This window comes from Chiloscyllium plagiosum, unplaced genomic scaffold, assembly GCF_037043375.1.
Source record: "Chiloscyllium plagiosum isolate Xiang-an unplaced genomic scaffold, Cpla_swu_hap1 HiC_scaffold_30, whole genome shotgun sequence".
Lineage (NCBI taxonomy): Eukaryota > Metazoa > Chordata > Chondrichthyes > Orectolobiformes > Hemiscylliidae > Chiloscyllium > Chiloscyllium plagiosum.
The window spans coordinates 27,515,160-27,542,612 of NW_028270168.1; the positions used below are offsets into that span (position 1 = coordinate 27,515,160).

Below are 27,453 nucleotides of genomic sequence, written 5' to 3' on the forward strand. Positions count from 1 at the left end.
AGTTTAAGATGAGAGGGGAAAAACTTAAAAGGGACCTAAGGGGCAACTTTTTCCAGACAGGGGGGCGCATGTATGGAATGAGCTGCCAGAGGAAATGATAGTGGCTGGTGCAATTACAACATTTAAAAGATATCTGTATGGCTATTTGAATAGGAAGGGTTAGAAGAAATGATGGCAAATGGGACTACATATTTTAAAGTTATCTGGTCGACTTGAATGAGTTGGACCATAGGGTCTGTTTCCATGTTGTACAGCTCTGTAACTCTATGACTTTGAAACTCTGCCTCAGGCGATGATGGAGGCAGGGTAACAGAGGGAAAAAGTGAGGACTGCAGATGCTGGAGATCAGAGCTGAAAAATGTGTTGCTGGAAAAGCGCAGCAGGTCAGGCAGCATCAAAGGAGCAGGAGAATCGACGTTTCGGGAATCAAGGGCTTATGCCCGAAATGTCGATTCTCCTGCTCCTTTGATGCTGCCTGACCTGCTGCGCTTTTCCAGCAACACAGTTTTCAGCAGGGTAACTGAATATGGTTTCGGTGAAGACAGATCATTTCTTATGAGGCAAGGGAATCAGGGTTATCAGGGGTAAATGGGAATGTGGAATTCAGAACACAAACAGATCATCCATGTTGAATGACAGAGGAGGATTGGGGGTCCACTTCAGCTCCTAATTTGTTTGTTTATATGTTAATGTTATAATGCGTCTTTCAATATATTCTGACATTCTTAATAGAATATAGAACATAGAACATAGAACAATACAGCACAGAACAGGCCCTTCAGCCCACAATGTTGTGCCGAACATTTGTCCTAGCTTAAGCACCCATCCATGTACCTATCCAATTGCCACTTAAAGTTCGCCAATGATTCTGACTCTGCCACTCCCACAGGCAGCGCATTCCATTCCCCCACCACTCTCTGGGTAAAGAACTTACCCCTGACATCCCCCTATACCTTCCACCCTTCACCTTAAATTTATGTCCTTTGTAACACTCTATTGTACCCGGGGAAAAAGTTTCTGATTGTGTACTCTATCTATTCCCCTGATCATCTTATACACCTCTATCAAGTCACCCCTCATCCTTCTCCATTCCAATGAGAAAAGGCCTAGCATTCTCAACCTATCCTCGTACGACCTATTCTCCATTCCAGGCAACATCCTGGTAAATCTTCTCTGCACCCTCTCCAAAGCTTCCACATCTTTCCTAAAGTGAGGCAACCAGAACTGCACACAGTACCCAAATGTGGCCTAACCAAAGTCCTGTGCAGCTGTAACATCACTTCACGACTCTTGAATTCAATCCCTCTGCTAATGAACCCTAATACACCATAGACCTTCTTCCAAGCTCTATCCACCTGAGTGGCAACTTTCAAAGATCTATGAACATAGACCCCAAGATCCCTCTGCTCCTCCACCTTACTAAGAACCCTACCGTTAACCCTGTATTCCGCACTCTTATTTGTCCTTCCAAAATGGACAACCTCACACTTGGCAGGGTTGAACTCCATCTGCCACTCGTCAGCCCAGCTCTGCATCATATCTAAGTCCCTTTGCAGCCGACAACAGCCCTCCTCACTATCCACAACTCCACCAATCTTCGTATCATCTGCAAATATACTGACCCACCCTTCGAATCCCTCTTCCAAGTCATTAATAAAAATTACAAACAGCAGAGGACCCAGAATTGATCCCTGCAGAACTCCACTTGTAACTGGGCTCCAGGCTGAATATTTACCATCTACCACCACTCTCTGACTTCGACCGGTTAGCCAGTTTTCTATCCAACTAGCCAAATTTCCCTCTATCCCATGCCTCCTGACTTTCTGCATAAGCCTACCATGGAGAACCTTATCAAATGCCTTACTAAAATCCATGTATACTACATCCACTGCTCTACCCTCATCCACATGCTTGGTCACCTCCTCAAAGAATTCAATAAGACTTGTAAGGCACGACCTACCCTTCACAAATCCGTGCTGGCTGTCCCTAATCAAGCAGTGTCTTTCCAGATACTCATAAATCCTATCCCTCAGCACCCTTTCCATTACTTTGCCTACCACCGAAGTAAGACTAACTGGCCTGTAATTCCCGGGGTTATCCCTATTCCCTTTTTTGAACAGGGGCACAACATTCGCCACTCTCCAATCCCCTGGTACCACCCCTGTTGACAGTGAAGACGAAAAGATCATTGCCAACGGCTCTGCAATTTCCTCTCTTGCTTCCCACATAATCCTAGGATATATCCCGTCAGGCCCAGGGGACTTGTCTATCCTCAAGTTATTCAAAATGTCCAACACATCTTCCTTCCTAACAAGTATCTCCTCTAGCTTACCAGTCCATTTCACACTCTCCTCTTCAACAATACGGTCCGTCTCGTTTGTAAATACTGAAGAAAAGTACTCATTCAAGACCTCACTTATCTCTTCCGACTCAATACACAGTCTCCCACTACTGTCCTTGATCGGACCTACCCTCGTTCTCGTCATTCTCATGTTTCTCACATATGCATAAAATGCCTTGGGGTTATCCTTGATCCTATCCGCCAAAGATTTTTCATGCCCTCTCTTAGCTCTCCTAATCCCTTTCTTCAGCTCTCTTCTGGCAATCCTGTATCCCTCCAATGCTCTGTCTTAACCTTGTTTCCTCAACCTTATGTAAGCCCCCTTCTTCCTCTATACAAGACATTCAACCTCCCTCGTCAACCAAGGTTCTCTCACACGACCATCTCTTTCCTGCCTGACAGGTACATACATATCAAGGACACGTCGTATCTGTTCCTTGAAAAAGTTCCACATTTCCACGACATCCTTCCCTGACAGCCTATGCTCCCAACTTATGCTCCTCAGATCCTGTCTTACAGCATCGTATTTACCATTCCCCCAATTGTAAAACCTACCCTGTTGCACGCACCTATCTCTCTCCATAACCAAGGTGAATGTTCCCAGTGTTCAAAGGTAGAAGACAGAGAATGGTGTTGGAGGGTTGCTTTTCAGACCGGAGGCCTGTGACCAATGGAGTGCCATAAGGATCGGTGCTGGGTTCACTACTTTTCATCATTTATATAAATGATTTGGACATGAACATAGGAGGTTTAGTTAATAAGCTTGCAGATGACACAAAACTGGAGTGTGAAGAAGGCTACCTCAGACTACAACGGGATCTTTATCAAATGGACTGAGGAGTGGCAGACGCAGTTTAATTTAGATAAATGTGAGGTGCTGTATCTTGGAAAAGCAAATCCTAGCAGTACTTATACACTTAATGGTAAGGTCCTGGGGAATGTTGATGAAGAAAGAGACCTTGGAGTGTAGGTTCATAGCTCCTTGAAAGTAGACTCGCAGGTAGATAGGATAGTGAAGAAGGCATTTGGTATGCTTTCCTTTATTGGTCAGCGTATTGAGTACAGGAGTTGGGAGGTCATGTTGCGGCTGCACAGGACATTGGTTAGGCCACTGTTGGAATATTGTGTCCAATTCTAGTCTTCTTCTTATCAGAAAGATGTTGTAAAACTTGAAAGACTTCAGAAAAGATTTACAAGGATGCTGCCAGGGTTGGAGGATTTGAGCTATAGGGAGAGGCTGAATAGGCTGGGGCTGTATTCTCTTGAGCGTCAAAGGCTGAGAGATGACCAGAAAGTTTATAAAATCATGACAGGCATGGATATGATAAATAGAGAAAGTTTTTCCCTCAGGTGAGGGAGTCCAGGATGAGAGGGCATACATTTAAGGTGAGAGAGAAAAGATATAAAAGGGACCTAAGGGACAACGTTTTTACGCAGAAGGTGGTGCGTGTATGGAATGAGCTGCCAGAGGAAGTAAAGGAAGCTGGTACAATTGCAACATTTAAAGGGCATCAGGATTGGTATGTGAAAAGGAGGGGATAGAGGGATATGGGCCAACTGCTCGGAAATGGGACTAGATTAAGTTAGGATGTCTGGTTGGCATGGACGAGTTGGACCGAAGGGTCTGTTTCCATGCTGTACATCTCTATGATTCTATGGCTCTATGGTGTTAGATTATGATTGTTGCACTTCAACAAGCAACTGGCCAACTTCCGAGTAGTTCTGAGGCTATACAAGGTATAAAGGCCATTATGTTTTCATGAAAAAGACAATACACTTCATCATTGTGACGTTTTGCCCATACGTAATTATGATAGAGGAATAGCTGATGTGACATCACTAAACTGCTATACTCGATATGGATTAACATCAAATCACTGGCCCAGGTTCTGTTCTTAGTGGTAAAGGAATGACTTTCTCAATACACCTGACCATCCATAAGTCAGGAATTAATGTGGTGACAGGGGTTTTGTCCACTGATTGACAAACTGGTGGGAGATCCACATTCCTTTTCTCTGGAAAGTCTAAGTCAAGTTGTTATAGTCTTACCAGACCATATGGCTGCTCTCTCATTAGAGAGGCATGACTGGTGACAATTTAACCCGAGGGTCACCACTTCTCAGGTGAGGGGAGAGATTGACAAGGAGAGTCCTTCTTGGGAATCTCAGCCAGTGTGGGGATTGTACTCATGCTGTGGGAATCCCACAGCTTTGCAAACCAACACTCCAGCCAATTGAGCTAAATTGACCCTCTCTGGAAGATACAGCACTATGACACTCCAATCAAACACTTACCTGGTTAGATTCAGCCCTCCCGACTGATGCAGTCAAATGCAAATCCTATCGCTAGGACTTTCTAATCAATCAGAAGCTAACAGCTCTGCAGAAATGGCAGACTAGTGGGAGAAGTGGGCACTGCCATTACTACATGTGGTCTTCACCAGGACTTGCCAATAGATCACTGAAGAGGTGTAAGTGTGGGCTTGCATAGTAGGACAGGAGGTGGCTTCCTGCAGGCTCCCCACTTCCCAGTACTGAATGCCAGCAGCAGCAGCAGTGGAAGCCCTTAAACAGTGACGTAATTCAAAGACCTGGACTGAGAAAGCAACTTGTGTGCCATTATTTTTCCAAAATAAGCCTCACAAAGCTGAGAGACAAGAGCAATTGCCAACAAAGAAAACAACAACGATTGCAGGCTCGCCAAAGACACTAGAGCTTTAGGTGTGAAAACTCCTTGAACTGAGAAGCATCTAGCAAAACGTAAACATTTTTAATTCTGGAAAATTGTTTGCAAGGGGCTTCAGGCAAAAGAAAATTACTACAGAAAGCAAAAGACAGGTGATAATCATTTGGACAGATGCAATGATGGATTAAACAAAGACTATTGAGTATTATTGAGTATTGCACTTTTAAAAGAAGGTTCAGAAATATAATTTGTCAATGTGTAAGGTCACCCCATTCCATGAAAAGAAGGTAGGAAAGATTAAACATGTCGACCTGTACTGGAGTTGAAAGGAGAACCCACAGAGAGGAGTGTATAACCACTGCAGTCAGTCACTACTGAAGAATGTGTGACCATAGTTAATAACATAACTGAGTAAGATATTGTTAAAGGATGTTTACCTGCTGGAAGGAAAACAACATGTTTGAGCATTCTAATGCTAGATGTCAGTGAAGAGTCGACTTGCTTGGAGTTAAGTAACAAAGCAGGTGCTGTATACTGTTTTTTTCCCTCAGTTCATTAAACCTGGGAACAATTTTCTGTAACCATCTCGAATATGCTAAAGTCATATTTGTGAGTACAAATGAACTACACTAAGTGTAACAACCACCTAAATGAGTCAATTTCTTCTTTACAATTTGCACGAGAAGCAAACAAGTACAGGGAGTTTTATGAAAGACAGGAGTTCCTACTGTAAAATAACATCTGGATTGGATGGCTCTTTGCAAAGTCTTCCTGTCCCAGACTTGATCAGAGGAAGATGGGAGGATGACTGCATCCCAGCGGAGTACAGGGTCACTCCCAACTTCATGTTTGGGGAACTAAATTCTGTCTATTAACTTGTGTTGAGGAGGGTGAGGGGTAACTTTATATAAGATTATAGAATCATGGGGGGCATGCATAAGGTAATTAGCAAAGGTCTTTTTCCTGGGTGGGGGGTAGTTCAACACTAGAAGCCATATTTTTAAGGTGAAGGGGGGAAGATTTGAAAGAGATCTGAGGGACAACTTTTTCACATATATGGTAGTTCATATGTGGAATGAGCTGCCAGAGGAAGTGATAGAGACAGGTACAGTTACAACATTTAAAAGACATTTGGATCAGTACATGAATAGAAATGGTTTGGAGGGATACAGGCTAAACACAGGCAAGTGAGACTAGTTTTAGTTTAAAAAACTTGGTCAGCATGGACGAGTTAGACCAAAGGGTCTGCTTCTGTGCTTTATGTTGATGACTTTCACAGCATTGTCAGCACAGATTTCCAGTCAGGTAGTGCAACATGCTTCACAAGGGGCCTACAGTACCTGTGATTAGGATAAGCAACAAAGTGAATTCTTACTGAATCATAAATCTAAACCAGGAAGTCAAAAAGAAACCATCAAATATGAATTATATTTATATCACGTACAGGAAGTGAAATGAAGATTGGGACATACAGATAGGAATGGGGAAGAGATATAAAAGCGACTCAGAAAAAAATGTCTAAAAAAATACTTTTCCCAAAATCTGTGACAGCAATTTTCTTTCATGAAATATTAACTCTACCCACCCCACACTCCCTCAAGTTTTTCACTCCTGGAGGGCCTGTTCAGTACTTAGAAGTGAATGTATTGGAGCAAAGCATCCAGTCATTTTAGTGTGGAACTGGTGGGCAATGACCCCAAAATCCATGCGATAGATTTGACACCTGAAACCAAGACAATTGTCTCCTATGAAACAGCGCAGTTTCTCTGACAACAACTTTTAGACTTCCATTTCAAATTATGCATGTGCAGTCATCAGAAGTTGCTACTAAACATATCCTTGAGTAACAATTTCACCATTGTTACTGCAGCAAAGTCTCCAAATCCATGCTCTTTGGTTCATTTGGATAATAGAAATTGAAAATTTTTCTACAATTAGAAACTCCTCTGAGAGACACCAAGAGCTTCTGATTCTCCCAGCTTGATCCCCCACACCATTGAATTGTTGAGTTTTACACTTAAAGATCTCATGTCATCATTTTGCTGTATCACAAACAAGTTCAAAGTTTATATGTATGCATGTAATATTACCCCACCAGGCAGAGTTCAGCTAAAAAACAATTATCACATTAAAGTTGTTCTGTATAAATTTCTACTTACCAATTTTTATTTTAGCTTAAATTTCTGGCCTTTTATTTTGTTCAATTACTATCTGCTAGTCCTAAATCTCTGAGTTCCTCCCATTGTAGTTGACACTTCATAACTTGCTAATAGAGAATAATAGATGTGCCTTCTGTCTGTCTGGTAGCTCATCTGTTACCTTGGTGAACTAATAACCCAGAAAATCAGGCTCATTATCAGGAGGTATGAGTTCAATCTCTACCCGGGGGATTTGGGAACTATTAAATAAAACGGAATGAAAACAGCTAGCAACAGCAACAATGGAACTATCACATTGTTGTAAAAATCCACCTGGCTCATAAATAGTCTTTACCAAAGGAAAGGTGTCTTTGCATCTCCAGACTCTCAGCTGGGTACTGTAACCACAGTATAATGCGGCCTCGCAAGTCATTAAGACTCCCAAGAAAACCTACAACTCTATGGACTGCTGTGTTTCAAAAAGGTGGCTCCCACTAAATTCTCAAATGAAATTAGGAACTGGCAATAAATGTTGGCCTTGCTAGTGATGCCTACATCCTGTGAATGAATAAATATACCTTTTTGAAAACATGTCATCAAATCAAGCACTTGTGTTCTTCCAAAAAATATTTTAAATAATAATTTAGAATAAAACATTTGATATTTTAAAAGATGGGCATCTTTCTGTTGGTAGTCAAAAGCCAACACTAATCTCACCTTTTATACCCTTCCAGCAGGAGACATTGGATAGTGATCAGGTAAAGATAAAGTCACTATATTCTTGACGAACCACAGGGCACCCTCTCATTAGAGATGAGCCATGGTAGTTTAAGCTGAGGATCACCTTGCCTCAGGGAAGGGGAGAGATTGAGAAAGAGTGTCCTTCATGGTAACAACCATCGCAAGAATTGAAAGCACACTGTTGGCATCACTCTGCTCAGCAAAACTGCCATCCAGCCAACTAAGCTAACAAATCCCCCAAGGAAACTGAGTGATTCTTCCTCGCTAACCTGGACAAGATGGGGCGCAGGACCAATTGCTACATCATTGCCAATGCCCTAGCTACATCACCTAACTTTGCTATGAGAAAGTGAGGACTGCCAATGCTGAAGATCAGAGTTAAAAAGTGTGGTGCTGGAAAAACACAGCTGGTCAAGCAGCATCCAAGAAGCAGGAGAGTTGACATTTTAAGCATGAAGAGCTTATGCTCAAACCATCAACTCTCCTGCTCCTTGGATGCTGCTTGACCAGCTGTGCTTTTCCATTACCAAAATTTTTTAACTTTGCTAAGACCCCGGGATGTTGTCAGATTCATAAGAATAAAATCATATGTTGGGCAAGAGAACACAAGAAGCTTAGTGCACATGGAAACCTAATGTAGTAAAAATTAACACTTTTGGCAGAAGGGGTGAAAATTTACAGAGGAAGATGCTGAGTAAAATATTTAAGTGAAATAAAGACGGTTTCTCAAACTTTAGGCTACGTTTCCTTTTAAATAAGAATATTGGTGTATCATATAACTCAAATCTTCACAGAGGAGAAAAGTTCACTCAATCTTTGAGGTGGCATGGTTGGCACTGCAGCCTCACAGCACCAGAGACCTGGGTTTGATTCCACATAAGTGACTGGCTGTGTGTAGTTTGCACGTTTTCCCAGGTCTGCGTGGATTTCCTCCCACAGTCCAAAGATGTGCTGGATAGGCGGATTGGCAATGCTAAATGCCCATAATGTGCAGGCTAGGTGGATTATCCATGGGGAGATACAGGAAGAGAATCGGGTGGGGGGTGTCTGGGTAGATGCTCTTCAGAGGGCTGGTGTGGACTTGATGGGCCAAATGGCCTGTTTCCATACTGTAGGGATCCTATGATTCTAGTCCATACAAGGGAATTATTTTCAGAACGAAAAGTAAATAAATTGTTTACCAAATAGTATGTAATTTACACTGACCCAGACCTGACGTTGAATCTTGTGTGACTCTTAACAAGCTTTTCATACTTAAAACCGTGGTGACTAAATACACTTCAGTTTGACACGTAAGGTTAAAAAGCAGATGGAGTCATGGCATTAATTCACGCAGCAGGTAATTTTCTTTTAGGCTTTCTGACAAAATAATTTAGTCACTGCCATTGCAATAAACATCAGCTGGCATTTTCTGCCATTGTATGGAGTTTGTGTGTGTAGTATCACCTGCCTATTCATTCTAAATTGTGCAGCACTCCTGTGTACATGCCTTAGCATTCTCTGCCATTTTGTAAGAATTTTTCCATATGACAGTAATGTATTAGTTGCCGATATAATTTTCACATACTTGACAAATTTGATCTTCTATTCATTATCATTACATAAAGCCACATGCACTGAATCATTTCCTGTGCATAATTGCAACAGAAGATTACTGATTCAAGGTTAAGATATTCAAACTTCGATTGAGCAGACTATGTCTGGCACTCCTCAGTTACATTGAATACATTTGATTGCTACATATTTATATCTTGCTTAAAGGCCCCATGTTATCTTGCCGCCTGTTAAGAATTAACATCAACAGCTTGAAACATTGGGGACAGCAACATGTCAGCACTTGTTTCACAGATTCAGTGGCAGAGTACATTTGAATAGGCGAATCAGCCAGAATGCCAAATAAAAACACCTGCTGTCTGTTTCAGTACAGTACTCAGCCATAAATGTCACAGCTCATGTGACTCGGTATGAAAGGGATAAGCCTTTCAGCTCACAAAATGAACAACAATATAAAGATTGCTTACAGGATCAATATGTCAAACCATAGACATTTGTAGTTACAAAGGAAGCCATTCAGCCCAAGCTGACTGCATTGGCTAGGTGTTAGTGCAATGTAAAACTAATCTCATTGTCATGTATTCTTCCCAAAGCCTTGTAAGTTCTTCTGGTTCAAGTGTTCATCTGCTATTCCATTAAAAGATGTAACGGTCTTCATTTCATATACTCCCCAGAGCAAAACAATTCATGCTCCAGAAAACCTCTGTGTAAACAAATGTTTCCTCATCTCTCTCACTTCTTTTCTGACCATTTCAAGTTGATGTCATTGATTCCTAAGCAGAGAACATTGTCACTCCCTATTTGACCAACAAAATCAGTTTGAACTCGATGGTGTTTAGAAGGATGAGAGGGATCGGTTTGAAAATTACAGAATATTGAGAGGCCAGGATGGAGTGGATGCGGAGAAGATGTTTCCATGAGTAGGACAGACTAAAGACCAAGGGCATAGACTCAAAGTGAAGGGATAGCCCTTTAGACCCGAGAAGAGGAGGAACTTCTTCAGCCAATAGATGGTGAAGTTTTGGAACTCATAGCCACAGACGGCTGCGGAAGCCAAGTCATTGAGTGTATTTATGACAGATATAGGTAGTTTCTTTATTAGTAGGGGAGCAAAGGTTACTAAAAGAAGGCAACAAAATGGGGTTGAGAAACAGCCACAATCAAACGGTGAAGTAAACTGGATGGGCCAAAAAGCCTAACTCGGCTCTTATATCTTATGGTCTTATAATTTTAAAGAATAATTTAAATCTCAAATGTCAAGTTTTTCTGATGCTGGAGAAATTGTTAATATCCTTTTTATAATAGGACACTGAAAACTGCATGCTGAACTTTATCCATGCCCTCATCACTGTCATAAACAAATTAATTCTTACTTCTTTAGTTTTATAATCTGTGGCATGGTTTATAAAACCCAAGATATAGTAACTGGAAAAAGAAACAAAAGTGATATGAGCAAAGCAAAAATGTCATGCAGTGAGTGGTTAAGTGATGGAATGCATTGCCTGAGAGTGTGGTGGAGACTGGTTCAATTGAAGCATTCAAAAAGGAAGCCGGTTGTAATCTGAATGGAAAATGTGTGGAGTTACGCAGGAAAAGGCGGTAGAATAGCATTAAGTGAATTGCTCATTCAGGGAGTCGGTAAAGACATGATGGGCTGAGTGACTACACTGTAACAACTCTGACTATGATATTGTAACCTGTTGCACATTCAAAGAAATGTCATTGAAATCATAGGTCTCTCTATTCATTCATAACATGAATATACATCCTCATTCTATGCTCTTGTTCTAAATAGTAACCCCACAGAGTTTCATTTTGTACTGCCTTTAGAGCACTTTGTGGAGTTCTGATTGCTGCATTATAAAGAAAGAGGCACAGTAGAGGGTCCAAGAAAGATTTACAAGATGATACCAGAACTTCAAAGTTATCAAAGTTAAAAATCACAAACACTAGGTTATAGTCCAACAGGCTTATTTGGAAGCAGTAGCTTTCGCAGCGCTGCTCCTTCATCAAAGTTATCCTTATAGGTTAGTGGCTTTTGCCTTAGGGGAAACATTTTGATAATCACTCTGACTTGTGGGGAAAAACATAAGCTCGAAGCCTTCAATTTTATGAGGATGGTCACCAAGAAATCAAAAAGCAAATCCAAAATAAATTTATTTACATAGTGACTGGTGAGAAGGAAGAATTTGCTGTCATAGAAAGTACAATAGCCAATGGAGAACAGTTTAGATGCAGCTAAGGAGAATCTAAATAAGCACATCAGGGAGAAGGAAATTGGTTAGGTTGTTAAACTGGGATTGGGGAAGGCTCAAGTGGAGCACAAACACTGCCAAAGACCAGTTGAGTTGAATGACATATTACAATCAATGTACTTCCAAGTACATCCAATACACATTCTAATAAAGTGTCTATGATTTACCAAACCCCATTTTGTCTCATCAAAAAAATATAGAAATAGTACTCCCAAGGTCCAAAGTCTGAAACCTTTGAGAACAAAAACTGATCCATAATCAAGTCCTGGAAGATAGTTTTTTTCCAAACCTATCAGAAAGTGAGGAGTGCAGATTCTGGAGATCAGTCAAAAAGTGTAGCGCTGGAAAAGCATAGCCAGCCAGGCAGCATCCAAGGAGCAGGACAGTCAACGTTTCGAGCACAAGCTCTTTCCTGAAGGTATTCCTGATAAAGAGCTTATGTTCAAAATGTCAACTCTCCTGCTCCTTAGATGCTGCCTGACTGGCTGTGCATTTCCATGGCCTCCTCTATATTGGGGAGACAGGCCGCCTACTTGCGGAGCGTTTCAGAGAACACCTCTGGGGTACCCGGACCAACCAACCCAACCACCCTGTGGCTCAACATTTCAACTCCCCCTCCCACTTCACCAAGGATATGCAGGTCTTTGGACTCCTCCATCGCCAGACCACAACAAAACGACGGTTGGAGGAAGAGCGCCTCATCTTCCGCCTAGGAACCCTCCAACCACAAGGGATGAACTCGGATTTCACCAGTTTCCTCATTTCCCCTCCCCCACCTTGTCTCAGTCAAATCCATCGAATTCAGCACCGCCTTCCTAACCTGCAATCTTCTTCCTGACCTCTCTGCCCCCAGCCCAGTCTGACCTATCACCCTCACCTTGACCTCTTTCCACCTATCACATTTCCGACGCCCCTCCCTCAAGTCCCTCCTCCCTACCTTTTATCTTAGCCTGCTGGACAAACTTTCTTCATTCCTGAAGAAGGGCTTATGCCCGAAACGTCGATTCTCCTGTTCCCTGGATGCTGCCTGACCTGCTGCGCTTTTCCAGCAACACATTTTCAGCTGTGCGTTTCCAGTGCCATACTTTTTGATTGGAGAAAAACTATGTTAATTAACTCTACTCCATGGTTCCCTGACCACCTATGAACTCTCAAAATACACTGTTACATTTCCCTTTTATCAAACTGGAATTGTTGCAATAAATCTCAGTGATATGCTTATTGGAAAACTTCTGAACATTACTACTTCTGCTGCATTTGATTTATACATCTGCCTTTACTTCTTCAAATGGGATCTATTAAACATGGCACCACAGTGTGCCAATTGTATTTGATAATTCTCTGCATTTCAAAACACTCAGTCATTTTTATCCCAAGTTCAGGACTTAGCCCACTGATGACACCACAATAACTGGCTTGTCCTCCGCATATGCAGGTTTTCTGCTGATTTATCCACCCTGCTCTCTCTAATGTCCAAACATTTGATGGCGCTAACTGATTGGGTTTGGACTCATCATGAACTGACACTAACCATTTCAGAAGCTATGGTTTTTCTAGTTATCTCAAACAACTGTTCAGCATCCTCCACTGATACATCCAGACATATGGGGCTATCACTAACTGTAACGGCAACTGTACCATTCAAGATCGGAGACGGTTACAGAGAGTGGTGAACTAAGCTCAGACAATCACAAAGGCCAACCTTCCATCTATAAAATCCACCTACCAGGCCCGGTGTCAAGGAAAGGCTGACAACATTCTCAAAGATCCATCCCACCCTGACAATGTTTTTCAACAACCTCTACCATCGGGGAGAAGATACAGAAGCTTGAACACACACACCAGCCAGTTTTGAAACTGTTTCTACCCTACTGTTGTTAGATACTGAATGGACTCACAAACTCTTAACATTCGCCTGTACCTGTGTTTTTGTTTTTGCCGCTGTTTACCTATTATTTACTTATCTATGCTATTTAACTCTGTGACCTGCCTGCATTGCTTGCAAGACAAAGCTTTTCACTGTGTCTCTGTACACGTGACATTCCATTCCATTCCATTCCATTCTGATTATCACTCCCATTTGTAAACACGGACACCTCGCAGTTTCCTCTTTCATTCTAAGGGCTTCATGGTTTTCTATAGCTGTTTTAAATGCCTTCCTTTTGGATATGAGTTGAAGAATCTAAGAACTAGGGCAGTAGCAAGCAATTCAGTCCCTTGAGCCTGTTCCACCATTTCACACCATCATGGCCAATCTCAACTTGGCCTTACCCATCTGCCTGCATTAACCTTTGAATCCATTAGTAATGAAAAATCTACTCCAACTTACATTTATTCAGTGTCCTGGAGCCCACAGCACTCTGGGGTAGTGAATTCCACAGATTCACAACTCGTTAAGAGAAGTGCTTCCTCTTCATCTCAGTTTGAAATCTGCCACCCATCAGTCTAAAGCCTTTAGTTTTAAACTCCTTTTACTCACAGGACTGTATTCTTTGATTTGTTTTATTTTTGTCTCAAAGGAACATATCAACTTTATATTCCATATTTCAGGTTATCCAATCCTAATCTTCTGCCTTGTTTGCTAACTTCATAATTAATAACTTTTGTACCTGAGAATTATGTAACAATTTGAATGGTAGTCACCCAACATACTTACTCATGTTCTACAAAACACCAGGCAGTTACAACGCTATTCATCTTACAGAGCAAATCACCAAAAATAAATCAGAAAAATCAAGCCATGAAAACCACCAAAACCACCAAAACTAATCAATAGATCATGTAATGTATGAGTTAATAGTGTGGTGCTGAAAAAGCACAGCAGATCAAGCAGCATCAATGTTTTGGGCATAAGCCCTTCTTCAGGAATGAGGCTTGTGGGCCAAGGGGGTCTGAGAGATAAATGAGAGTGGGGTGGGACTGGGGGTAAGGTAGCTGGGAATGTGATAGGTGGATGAGGGTAGGGTGAAAGAGATAGGTCGGGGGGGTGACAAAATGTCTGAAAACAAACCTTCCAGCTTAGTGAGCTTACATTCTTACCATCAACCTGAGCTACAAATCCTCTCAAAAATCGCTAATCACAGCATCTGTTAACACCAGTATGCTGAAGACCATTTAGCTTCAGCTCACCGTCAACACTACTAACTCTTTCACTGTCTACACTGTCAGACCACTTATCCCACAACCAGTACTGGATGAACAGGAATTTCTTCCAACTAAATATTGGGAAGACTGAAGTCAATGTCTTCAGATCCTCTTAAAAAAACTGTTCCCCAGCCACCAGCTTGATCCCTTTTGCTGGAAGCAGACTGTTCACATATTTGGTGCATGTTTGACCCCAAGATGAGTTTCCATCTGCATTTCCACACCATCATTAATACCACCGGTTCCCACTCCAAAACATCACCTGACTTCACCATTACCTTTGCTGTTCAGCTGCTGAAATTCTCATTCCTACCTTTGGTCCCTCTGAACTCGACTATTCCAAAGTATTCCTGGTTTCTCCCCACCCTGCATGTCTAAACCATACCTTGGGGAATTTGAACATTCTGCACTGATTTCCACTAAGTCTTGTTCCACTCATCTGATTTCAATGCTTGCTGCCTACACTGGCTCTGGGTTTTGTAATGTTTCCATTATAAAGTTCTTGCTTTCAAATCCTGTCGCGTCTCAGCCTCTCCTTGTCTCTTCCAGCTCCACGATCCACAGGACTGTCTGTGGTATCCATCAGTATCCCGAGTTTAAACACTCCAGTAATGGCAGCGGTACCTATAACTGCCAACAGTTTACACTTCCTCGCTAAACCTGCCTTCTATTGCTTTGTAATGGTAGTGTTTAAAACGCACCTCATTAACCATCCTTTTGTCATCTGCCTGACAGCTCCATTGACTTGGTGTCAAATTTTGTTGCACAGCGTTTGGGCTGTTTCATGGAGTTAAAGGTGCTATATAAATACAAGGTATTGTTGTGAGGTTTGACACATAAACTGCATTCATGTCAATGGCTGCTCGGTGAGGCACAGTAACACTGAAAAGTTTAACTTCCATTATTTAAGATCACCCCGCACCGTCCTGTGAACGCAACTAACCTGGCATTTTTCGTTACGTTAAGAGGAATTTTGTCAGCATGTAGCAATCCCAACTGTGAAAAATAAACTAAACCTCGCACAAGTCAGCGATAAATCGAACCTCCCCACGTCAGGGGAAGGTTTCTGACTAAATTACCCTCCGTTTCTCTCTCTCGCTCTCTCTGGTAGATCCCCACAATATTGCTCGCATGCACTTTAACGCCAGTTTCACCGAGGAGTTGAGTGAATTCGTGAAGCCCATGAAATCCCATTGTCTTTACCTGTCCCTGACATTATAACGTCGCCTCCAACACACCGTGTGCTGTTGCCACCAGGTAACCCTGGCACCTCCGTTTAGTGACTGCTTGCCTTTTCCCTGCTGTCGGCAGGCCGGGAGCGAAGGTGTTTGTTCAGGGGGTGGGGGAACTTTCAATGGGGTTAGAAGCTGCTCTTCCAACCACCCATCCCCATGACGGTTTTGTAATGAGTCGGACCTAGTTGGACAGGTTCAGCAACTTTTCCGTCTCGTCAGGTAACCAATCCGTCCTGCCGGATCTGTCCAACTGCTCTCAGTCTGGATACATATACGTAAAGCAATCCCCCAGCATTGGACAAAGGAGAGAAATGAGTTTAGTTAGTGCCCTCTCCTGTTTGTCCTTTCTTGATGCGTCCTTATATAAAAACAAAGACGCCTTTCAACACCTCAGGACGTCCCAATCGGTTTCACAGCCAATGGACTATCTCAAATTGTCCCATTCCCGCATAATAACCAGCCACAACAGAAGTCTAAAAATAATCTGTTGTTGAAAGTCAACCCTAATTAAATGCAGCGTCAAAGTTTAATTCCAGTTCCACAACACAGGAATGTTCAAATTTGCAATTGTGCTGAATAGACCACTGTGCGAGATATCTAAACAAAGAGTGGCCCAGTTTGTGGGCTGTCACACGCTGATGAGGCAGTATTCCTTGATTGAGTGCTAAAACGTTATTTATATAAGAACTATGCAATGGTTTTGGCTGGGGTAACCTTGGCAGTGCGGTCTCAGGGAATAGGTCAGAACTGCACCATATACACCAGCAAGGAAAGGACCTCACATTTGTGCCCAGGTTTGTGCCCTCAGTGAACTCCTACGTGCCCATTCTCTGCTCTACTTCGGTGACCTGCGCATCCCTGGTTTTAGCGCACACCCCAGCCCCTGCAAACCACACACCCAGCTTCTGACCACATCTGACCTGACGGTGAAAGGGATAAAGGAACTGTCAGCCCAGCTCCCAAAGAACATGGCCTTCCTCTTGACTAGTCTACCTTGACTCCTGAGACCAGTTCAAACTGGCTAAAGATGCTCATGAATCTGCATGCAGGCGGTGGACCCAAGCAGACACTGGCTCTGCTACCCACACACAGGAAGGCTTCGATGTTGCAATCTCTACTGCCTGGGGTCATCACAGCTCTGAAATCTACATCCTTCCTGATGGACTTAGCAAAAGGATATACACAACACACAAGCAAGGCAGGATAGATTTGATGAGGGAGTTTTCTGCACTGGGCATCATCCGGCACCATAAGGTCAGTGGAGCAAAGAGGAAGTAGGGTTTATGGCACTGTGCATGCAGCAGGGATTGTGGGCACACTGCTCAGCCATCAAATAGAATCATTGCTACACTGGTATCATAAAGACTGAAGAGAAGGGGGCAAGGCTACCGATCACATTTGGGTTTCCATTTTCTGAAAGGGAGGCTGCAGCTAGCATCTGCAGCACAACTTAAATCCTTAGCCTGCCTTGCAAACCCACAACTACTTCGATCTAGAAGAACAAAGACAGTGGATACATGGGAGCAAATTCCCCTCCAAGCCACCCACCACCCTGACCTGAAAATATATTGCTGTTTCTTCACTGTTGCTGGGTCAAAATCCTGGAGTTGCCTCCCTAACAGCATTGTGGGTCTAGCTGCAGCACATGGACTGTAGCAGTTCAAGAAGGCAGCTCATCACCTGGGCAGACTGAATGATTTTTCAGGAAACACAGCTTGCAGCTCTGACCTTGGTCATTTGAGCACTGCTAGGACCACATCTTTGGAAGGCCTTGTAGAATCGGCCTGCCTCCTCTAACAGGTTGCACATGCTTTCTTTGTAGTCCTTTGTTAAATGTCCCTCTTGCTTGCAGTTTCTGCAAAGGGTTAACTTGCAGTCGACTGCCATTCCTCTTGTTTTGTCACAGATCAACACACCCCAGACTGTCCTGCCTACACAAAATAGCTCTGACTCTCTCTGTTGGCGGAGTTGGAAGGTGGGAGGACGATGGTCCCAGTGGCATCCTCCTTCACCGTGATCTGTTCTTTACTCATCCAGTTTCCAAAGGATCCACCACCTCAGTGCGGTTACCATTCAGCTGAATGCACCAGTGGAGGAACAATAAAACATCAGCCACAGGGATATACATGTGAACACTAACCACACACTCATCTCCGATGGCAGAGAAAACAAAGGCTTGGCTGTAAGTGCTAACATGGTCCCCTGACATCCTTACCCTTCAAACATTATCAGCTGTCAAATGCAAGCTGAAATGATCTCTAAAGTGTCATTTAAGTATCTCTGCTGGAGAAAGTTTATAGACAGATCCCCACAACGGCCAAATGACACTCTCTTTATGAAATAGGTCCAGTCGACAGGTAGGCTTTCATCTAAGCTCTTCACAGTCAATCTGACTGTATTATGGAGCTCTTAGATCTCAGAGGTTCCAGCAGACATGGCTGGAGGGTTGAATGATAGCTGTTTCAACATTGGGCCTAAGCCAGTGTTGAGATCCATCAATAGCAGCAAAGAATCTAAAGATTCACAATTTGGGACTCACATTTAGTCAAAAAGCTGAGAATCCATGTTCTACTTTATCTGGAGGTCAAAGTGGACACCATGTGCAGATCTGTCAATGAGAGGAGGGACAAGTGTACCCAATGTTGTTCTCATCCTGGTGGCCACCGTTGTGTGTAAACCCTTGGTAAACAAACAGAGTCACTTTGTGCTGAGGTTCTATTCAGCTCTCGTGTTGCGAAGGATGATTCTGGTCACCTTACTGTGGAATGCTCCAGGTACTTGGATCATACCATATTACCTGCCCCTCATGGAACAGTTTGTGCAGAAAAGTATCATTGATCATAAGCCCATCAGGCAGTGGTCAGCACATAATGTCTTCAAAACCTTGTGGGAAAAGGAGCTGATTGATTGTACCGATGGATCCTGGGCAGACTGTCAAAGGCTTTTCACAGAATGCCTCATCGCCAGCACTTTCAAACAACATCAAGATGTAGCTTGGCTGATAGTGAGAAGTATACTACCCATCATATCATTCATTTTCACTCAGACTCTCTGCATGACCACACATTGCCCTCGAGATGGCTGTACTGGTGAATAGACCATCACATATATCCATCTGGACTGTATCTTTGCAAAGAAGGTCTGTAGAGAAACACAGTGATTTTGGACTAAGTTTGTCCAGAGCAGCTCTGTGACACATGACTCTGTGCTCTACAGGTTGTTACTAGGGGCCCACACTGACACAAACATCAGCTCTGCTCAGATGACCGTCAACTTGGTGAAAGTTGCCCCTTGGACTGCTCAATACCTATTGGTCTTCCAGTGCAAAGAATTGTTCTCAACCGTCTTTTGCAGACTGGTACATTCAGGATCCAGATCTATGTACTGAGGGATATGGTCAAGTTCAAGGCAGCTGCTGCCAAGGCACAGTAGGGAACAGCCTCTGTCTAAAGCCTTTCAAACGTCATGTACTGAGGGTCTGCTAACTTAGAATCCTTTGGGCTCAGTTAGCTCAGTTGGCTGGAAGGCTAGTTTGCAATGCAGAGTGACACCAACAATTCCTGCAACAATTGAGGTTACCCTGAAGGTTCTGCCTTCTCAACTTCACCACTTATCTGAGGCGTGGTAGCCCTCCAGTTAAACTCACCACCAATCATCTGTCTAATGCGTGAGCAGCCTTATGGTCATCTGGCACTTTTGCCTTAATTCCGGAGATGGACTGTACATAGTCCTTGTCATGTATGTTACAAATGGATTGAAATACCTATGAATGCAAAATGCTCAACTGAGAAATGTGATAATTTATTGTGTTTTTGTTAATGTCCAACATGGAATGTTTTATATTGTACAGATAGATATTTTATGACTGAAGCATATTTTGACAAATAAATAAACTCAAACATTCCTTTTGTTGAGAAGCATTGTAACATCCCCTTTCACAGGCTTGGAAGGTTTCTTGCATTTGCCTTTACTGTTAACTGGGCCACAACCTAGTTAAGGAATCACATGTAGACTGGATGAATAGATCTATTCATTAAACCAGGAGGTAAATGAACATTTGTTATTTGTCTCCTTCAGCATTCACCCATTCTAAACCATGAGGATTGCTGGAATTTGGTTTCACAGGCAGCAGGAGTGTGCCCTTCTCAATCTCAAGGAGCCATTCTTCATTTGTGAGCTTCTGTGATGTGAGGCACTGCTGCCAAATATGAGATATTAGCCACCTTTCCAGCTTCAGCTACTTGCAACCAACAAGGCCACTGAACAGTCGTTTCCATGGAAGGTGGAGGGAACTAGAACTGATCCCAAAACACTTGCAAGAAATCCCGTAATGTCAGGTAATAAAAGCAGGACTTGATTTATGCAGTCACATAATCCAAGCTGTAGTAACAAACCTGGCTGATGATCTGCCTCCCTAGCCCTCAGCTTGGGTGGTAGCCATGTTACTAAATTTAACTTTTCTTTTCCTGGGCAAGGGAGAGTGGAGGAAAAAGGATATGAAGAAGCAAATAATTTGCATTTATGTAGTGTATTTCGTAGTTTCAGGATATCCACTTGCCATTCGTCAAGTCTAGTCACTGTTAGGAATGTAGGAAATGCAGCAACAAATCTCAACATAGCAAGATCCCATAAACTGCAATGAGATAGTGAGTGGATCATTTTTTTGTGTGCTATTGGCGAAATGAGAAATATTGGTCAAGATACACAACAATCTGAATTTGAGGCGAAGGTGGGGGGGTACCTCTGAGCCAAACTGACACTTCGACCACGATTTTCCATTCTGACACTAAAGAATGGCATGTTCAAGGCTGTCACTTCCACCCTGGCCCAGAGCGAGTTACTTTAAATGTATAAATGCTTTTTGCCTCATTATATATGCAAGTGAGTTTTTATGCTCGTTAATTGGTAAAAGGAATGGGGTGAGTGGAGATGAAATTCTCACACCAGGTGTGACCTTCCAGACTTATAGGTTCTAGAGGTCATAGAGATGTACAGCATGGAAACAGACCCTTCGGTCCAACCTGTCCATGCTGACCAGATATCCCAACCCAATCTAGTCCCACCTGCCAGCACCTGGCCCATATCCTTCCAAACCCTTCCTATTCATATACCCATGCAAATGCATCTTAAATGTTGCAATTGTATCAGTCTCCACCACTTCCTCTGGCAGCTCATTCCATACACATACCACCCTCTGTGTGAAAAAGTTGCCCCTTAGGTCCCTTTTATATCTTTCTCCTCTCACTCTAAACCTATGTCCTCTAGTTCTGGACTCCCCGACTCCAGGGAAAAGACTTTGTCTATTTATCCTATCCATGCCCCTCATAATTTTGTAAAACTCTATAAGGTCACCCCTCAGCCTCCGACGCTCCAGGGAAAACAGCCCCAGCCTGTTCAGCCTCTCCCTATAGCTCAAATCCTCCAAACCTGGCAACATCCTTGTAAATCTTTTCTGAACCCTTTCAAGTTTCACAACATCTTTCCAATAGGAAGGAGACCAGAATTGCATGCAATATTTCAATAGTGGCCTAACCAATGTCCTGTACAGCCGCAACATGACCTCCCAACTCCTGTACTCAATACTCTAACCAATAAAGGAAAGCATGCCAAACGCCTTCTTCATTATCCTATCTACCTGCAACTCCATTTTCAAGGAGCTATGAACCTGCAGTCAAAGGTCTCTTTGTTCAGCAACACTCCCTAGGACCTTACCATTAAGTGTATAAATCCTGCTAAGATTTGCTTTCCCAAAATGCAGCACCTCGCCTTTATCTAAATTAAACTCCATCTGCCACCTCTCAGCCCATTGGCCCATCTGGTCAAGATCCTAAGATTGTAATCTGAGGTAACCCTCTTCGCTGTCTACTACACCTTCAATTTTGGTGTTATCTGCAAACTTACTAACTGTACCACTTATGCTCACATTCAAATCATTTATGTAAATGATAAAAAGTAGAGGACCCAGCACCGATCCTTGTGGCACTCCACTGGTCACAGGCCTCCAGTCTGAAAAACAACCCTCCACCACCACCCTCTGTCTTCTACCTTTGAGCCAGTTCTGTATTCAAATGACTAGTTCTCCCTTTATTCCACGAGTTGTAACCTTGCTAATCAGTCTCCCATGGGGAACCTTGTCGAACGCCTTACTGAAGTCCGTATAGATCACATCTACTGCTCTGCCCTCATCAATCTTCTTTGTTACTTCTTCAAAAAACTCAATCAAGTTTGAGAAACATAATTTCCCACGCACAAAGCCATGTTGACAATCCCTAATCAGTCCTTGCCTTTCCAAATACATGTACTTCCTGTCCCTCAGGATTCCCTCCAACAACTTGCCCACCACTGAGGTCAGGCTCACCGGTCTATAGTTCCCTGGCTTGTCTTTACCTCCCTTCTTAAACAGTGGCACCACATTTGCCAACCTCCAGTCTTCCGGCACCTCACCTGTGACTATCGATGATACAAATATCTCAGCAAGAGGCCCAGCATTCACTTCTCTAGCTTCCCACAGAGTTCTCGGGTACACCTGATCAGGTCCTGGGGATTTATCCACCTTTAACCATTTCAAGACATCCAGCACTTACTCTCTCAATCTGGACATTTTGCAAGGTGTCACCATCTATTTCCCTACAGTCTATATCTTCCATGTCCTTTTCCACAGTAAATACTAATGCACCACGTTTAAAGTACGACTGGACATCACTTGCTGAAAGCCAACACCTTCAAAGGAGCTGGTCTTAATCATTCGTTGTCCCCATGAAGATGTTACAAAATACACAGAAGCCGGTCCTGCAGTTCAGTATTATCTCAGGTGTGGTTCTGCTGGATACAATCTGCAAAAGAAGGAATGTCCTTTCCCTGTTGGATGGCACCGGGAGGCCCTCCCATCAAAGTGGTTCAACTAGTCCCAGGTAGCGTTGTGAGATGGAGCAAATAGACCTCTGGAGCAAACCTGGATGTAGTGGAAGAAGGAAATAAATGATCTCAGCACTCCTCAAATGTAAATGCCACCATCTTCTCCCATCTAACTCTCACTCACAGAGACACCACTCTAACTGTGCCATTGCATCAGCACATCAAATACCACATGTATAACGTACTTGGATGGGTTTAAACCCACCTCATGTTCTCAAAAAAAATCCCAACTTTTCCTGTGTTATGTCCTTGCAGATTGGCACACCCACAACTGTGCTGGGTGGGTCAAGACCAACAGAGGGATACTGAACATTGAACTTAGCACTCTCTTCCAGGAGTGTGCAACTGAGCTGGTCGGGAAAGACCAGGAGTCCCCCTGCTTCAGTGAGAGATGGGAAGGTCCCTGGGTGTGCAGAAAGGCATCCTCAAATACTCATCCTTTCTTCTTTATATGTCCAAGGGCCAGACAATGGCCAGACAAGTGCAAAAACTTGAACTTCCCATCAGTACCATCAGCTTTGAAGGTGAATGCAAAAAAACCTCAGTGGACTCACTGGCAAGATATTCCCCTGCATCCTCCACTATCACAGTGACAGTCATTTCAGTGGGTACATTAGACAGGTAGACGTGGGTATACAATCTGATTAGCACTTCACTAACATGGATCTGCAGCTGATAGCAGAAGCAATGCTTGAGGTCTCAGACCTGCTAACCCTCAAGTAAGACATGCCTCCAATTGGCTATCAGTGATATCTTGACATGCAACGATAGGTCGGGTAAGATCAGGCAGTTGTGCCAGAACCCTCTGCAGACCGGAATGCAAGGTAGATGATTTTGTCTACTTTCTGACAAATGCAATGGTTCCAACATGTTGGCACGTGGCTGCCTCCACAGAAAGGGCCTGCCTTGGACACCCCAGATCCAGCAGAACACTCAGTGGCTTCTGGGTGTTGCTATTGGTGCTTAGCATCAACTGCAAAGTGAGGGGAGAATGAGGCACCTGGACTTTATTCCAGGTGCCCTACCTCTCAAGGACACTGCGAGGTATCAGTGAACATCCAGAGGGAGGAAGATGGTTAGTCAAAACATAGGAAGGGTCACTGAACCTGAAATGTTAACTCACAGATGCTGCCAGACATGCTGAATTATTTCAGCTTTTTCTGTTTTTGTTTCTGATTTACAACATCCACAGTTCTTCTGGTTTTTATTTAAGATGGTTAGCCAATTACCTCATCAGCATTACCCCATCAGCATTCCCCCATCAGCATTACCCCATCAGCATTACCGCATCAGCATTACCGCATCAGCATTACCCCAGCAGCATTACCAAGCAGCATTAATCCAGCAGCATTACCCCATCAGCATTACTCCAGCAGCATTACCACATCAGCACTACCCCAACAGCACTACCCCAACAGCACTACCCCAACAGCATTATCCCATCAGTATTACTCCAGCAACATTACTCCAGCAGCATTACCCCAGAAGCATTATCCTAGTAGCACCACCCCAGCAGCATTATCCCATCAGCATTACCCCAGCAGCATTACCACGTCAGCATTACTCCAGCAGCATTACCCCAGCAGCATTACCCCAGCAACACTACCCCAACAGCATTACCCCATCAGCATTACCCCATCAGCATTACCAAGCAGCATTACCCCATCAGCATTACCAAGCAGCATTACCCCATCAGCATTACCCCATCAGCATTACCAAGCAGCATTACCCCATCAGCATTACCAAGCAGCATTACCCCATCAGCATTATCAAGCAGTATTACCCCATCAGCATTACCCCATCAGCATTACCAAGCAGCATTACCCAATCAGCATTACCCCATCAGCATTACCCCATCAGCATTACCAAGCAGCATTACCCCATCAGCATTACCTCAGCAACATTATCCCATCAGCACTACCCCAGCGGTATTATCCCATCAGCATTATCCCATCAGCATTACCAAGCAGCACTACCCCATCAGCATTACCTCAGCAACATTATCCCATCAGCACTACCCCAGCGGTATTATCCCATCAGCATTATCCCATCAGCATTACTCCAGCAGCATTACCAAGCAGCATTACCCCATCAGAATTGCCTCAGCAGGCTGGCCCCATCAGCATTAACCCAGCAGCATTACCCAGTAGCACTACCCCAACAGCACTACTCCAGCAGCATTATCCCATCAGCATTACTCCAGCAGCATTACCACATCAGCACTACCCCAACAGCACTACCCCAACAGCACTACCCCAGCAGCATTATCCCATCAGTATTACTCCAGCAACATTACTCCAGCAGCATTACCCCAGAAGCATTATCCTAGTAGCACCACCCCAGCAGCATTATCCCATCAGCATTACCCCAGCAGCATTACCACGTCAGCATTACTCCAGCAGCATTACCCCAGCAGCATTACCCCAACAACACTACCCCAACAGCACTACCCCAGCAGCATTATCCCATCAGCATTACTTCAGCAGCATTACCACATCAGCACTACCCTAACAGCACTACCCCAGCAGCATTATCCCATCAGTATTACTCTAGCAGCATTACCACACCAGCATTACTCCAGCAGCAGTACCTCAGCAGCATTACCCCATCAGCATTATCCCATCAGCATTACTCCAGCAGCATTATCCCATCAGCATTACTTCAGCAGCATTACCAAGCAGCATTACCCCATCAGAATTGCCTCAGCAGGATTGCCCCATTCAGCATTAACCCAGCAGCATTACCAAGCAGCATTACCACCACAGCATTACCCCAGCAGCATTATCCTATCAGCATTCCCCAACAGCATTACCCCAGCAGCATTATCCCATCAGCAATACTTCAGCAGCATTACCAAGCAGCATTACCCCATCAGAAGTGCCTCAGCAGGATTGCCCCATCAGCATTAACCCAGCAGCATTACCACCACAGCATTACCCCAGTAGCATTATCCCATCAGCATTCCCCAACAGCATTACCCCAGCAGCATTATCCCAGCAGCATTATCCCATCAGCATTCCCAAACAGCATTACCCCAGCAGCATTACACCAGCAGCATTATCCCATCAGCATTATCCCATCAGCATTACCCCATTAGAATTACCCCATCACATTACCCCAGCAGCATTACCCATCAGCATTACCCCAGCAGTATTACCCCATCTGTGGTCAGCAAAGGTTTGGAAAGAATTCTGAGGGATAGATTTATGACTATTTGGTAAAACATAGTGTGATTAAAGGCAGTCAGCATGGCTTTGTGAGGGGCAGGTCATGCCTCACAAATCTTATTGTGTTCTTCGAGGAGGTGACAAGACAGGTCGACGAAGGTCGAGCAGTGGATATGTTGTATATGGACTTCAGCAAGGCATTTGATAAGGTTCCCCATGGTAGGCTCATTCATAAAGTCAGGAAGTATGGGATACAGGAAGATTTGGCTATCTGGATTCACAATTGGCTGGCTGACAGAAGGCAGAGAGTGGTTGTAGATGGAAAATATTCTGCCTGGAGGTCAGTGTTGAGTGGGGTCCTGCAGGGCTCTGTTCTTCGGCCTCTGCTCTTTGTAGTTTTTATAAATAACTTGGATGAGGAGGTTGAGGGGTGGGTTAGTAAATTTGCAGATGACACAAAGGTTGGAGGTGCCATTGATAGTATAGAGGACTATTGTAGGCTACAGCATGACATAGACAGGATGCAGAGCTGGACTGTGAAATGGCAGGTGGAGTTCAACCTGGATAAATGCGAAGTGATGCATTTTGGGAGGTCAAACTCGAATACTGAATAAAGGATTAAAGACAGGATTCTTGGCTGGGTGGAGGAACAGAGGGATCTGGACGTGCAAGTACATAGATCCCTCAAAGTTGCCACCCAAGTGGTTAGGGTTGTTAAGAAAGCATATGGTGTTTTGGCTTTCATTAACAAGGGGATTGAGTTTAAGAGCTGTGAAGTTTTGCGACAGCTCTACACGCCCCTGGTGAGATCATACTTGGAATATTGTGTCCAGTTCTGGTTGCCCTACTATAGGAAAGATACAGAGGCTTTGGAGAGGGTGCAAAGAAGATTTACCAGGATGCTACCTGGACTGTAGGGCTTGCCTTATGAAGAAAGGTTGAATAAGCTCGGATTTTTCTCTCTGGAGAGAAGGAGAAAGAGAGGAGACCTGATCGAGGACACAAAATAATGAGAGGAATAGATAGAGTTAATAGCCAGAGACTTTCCTCAGGGCAGGATTGGTTGGTACGAGGGGTCATAGTTTTAAGATGTTAGGAGAAAGGTATAGAGGAGACGTTAGAGGTAGGTTCTTTACGCAGAGAGTTGTGAATGCATGGAATGCATTTTCAGCAGTGGTGGTGGAAGCAGAGTCACTGGGGACATTTAAGCAACTGTTGGACATGCACATGGATAGCAGTGAGTTGAGGGGTGTGTCGGTTAAGTTATTATACTTTACA

At 43.6% G+C, this 27,453-nt stretch overlaps 1 protein-coding gene across 4 annotated transcripts in view; it reads right to left on the minus strand.

Annotated features, from left to right (window-relative positions):
• The window catches only part of ncmap (non-compact myelin associated protein), a 98,215-nt gene extending 81,828 nt beyond the window's left edge, over positions 1-16,387 (minus strand). The window contains exon 1 of one of the 4 annotated variants that reach the window (XM_087976843.1): positions 16,097-16,387. Coding sequence is in view for 2 of the 4 variants with exons in the window: in XM_043717664.2 (XP_043573599.1) it covers positions 16,062-16,074 (13 nt within the window). In the remaining 2 variants the exon portion in view is untranslated. Of the gene's footprint in view, positions 1-15,801; positions 15,825-16,061 lie in introns of those variants that run through there. The other 3 variants (XM_087976844.1, XM_043717664.2, XM_043717665.2) reach the window with 3 other exon arrangements.
• Between the last annotated feature and the right edge of the window lie 11,066 nt (positions 16,388-27,453).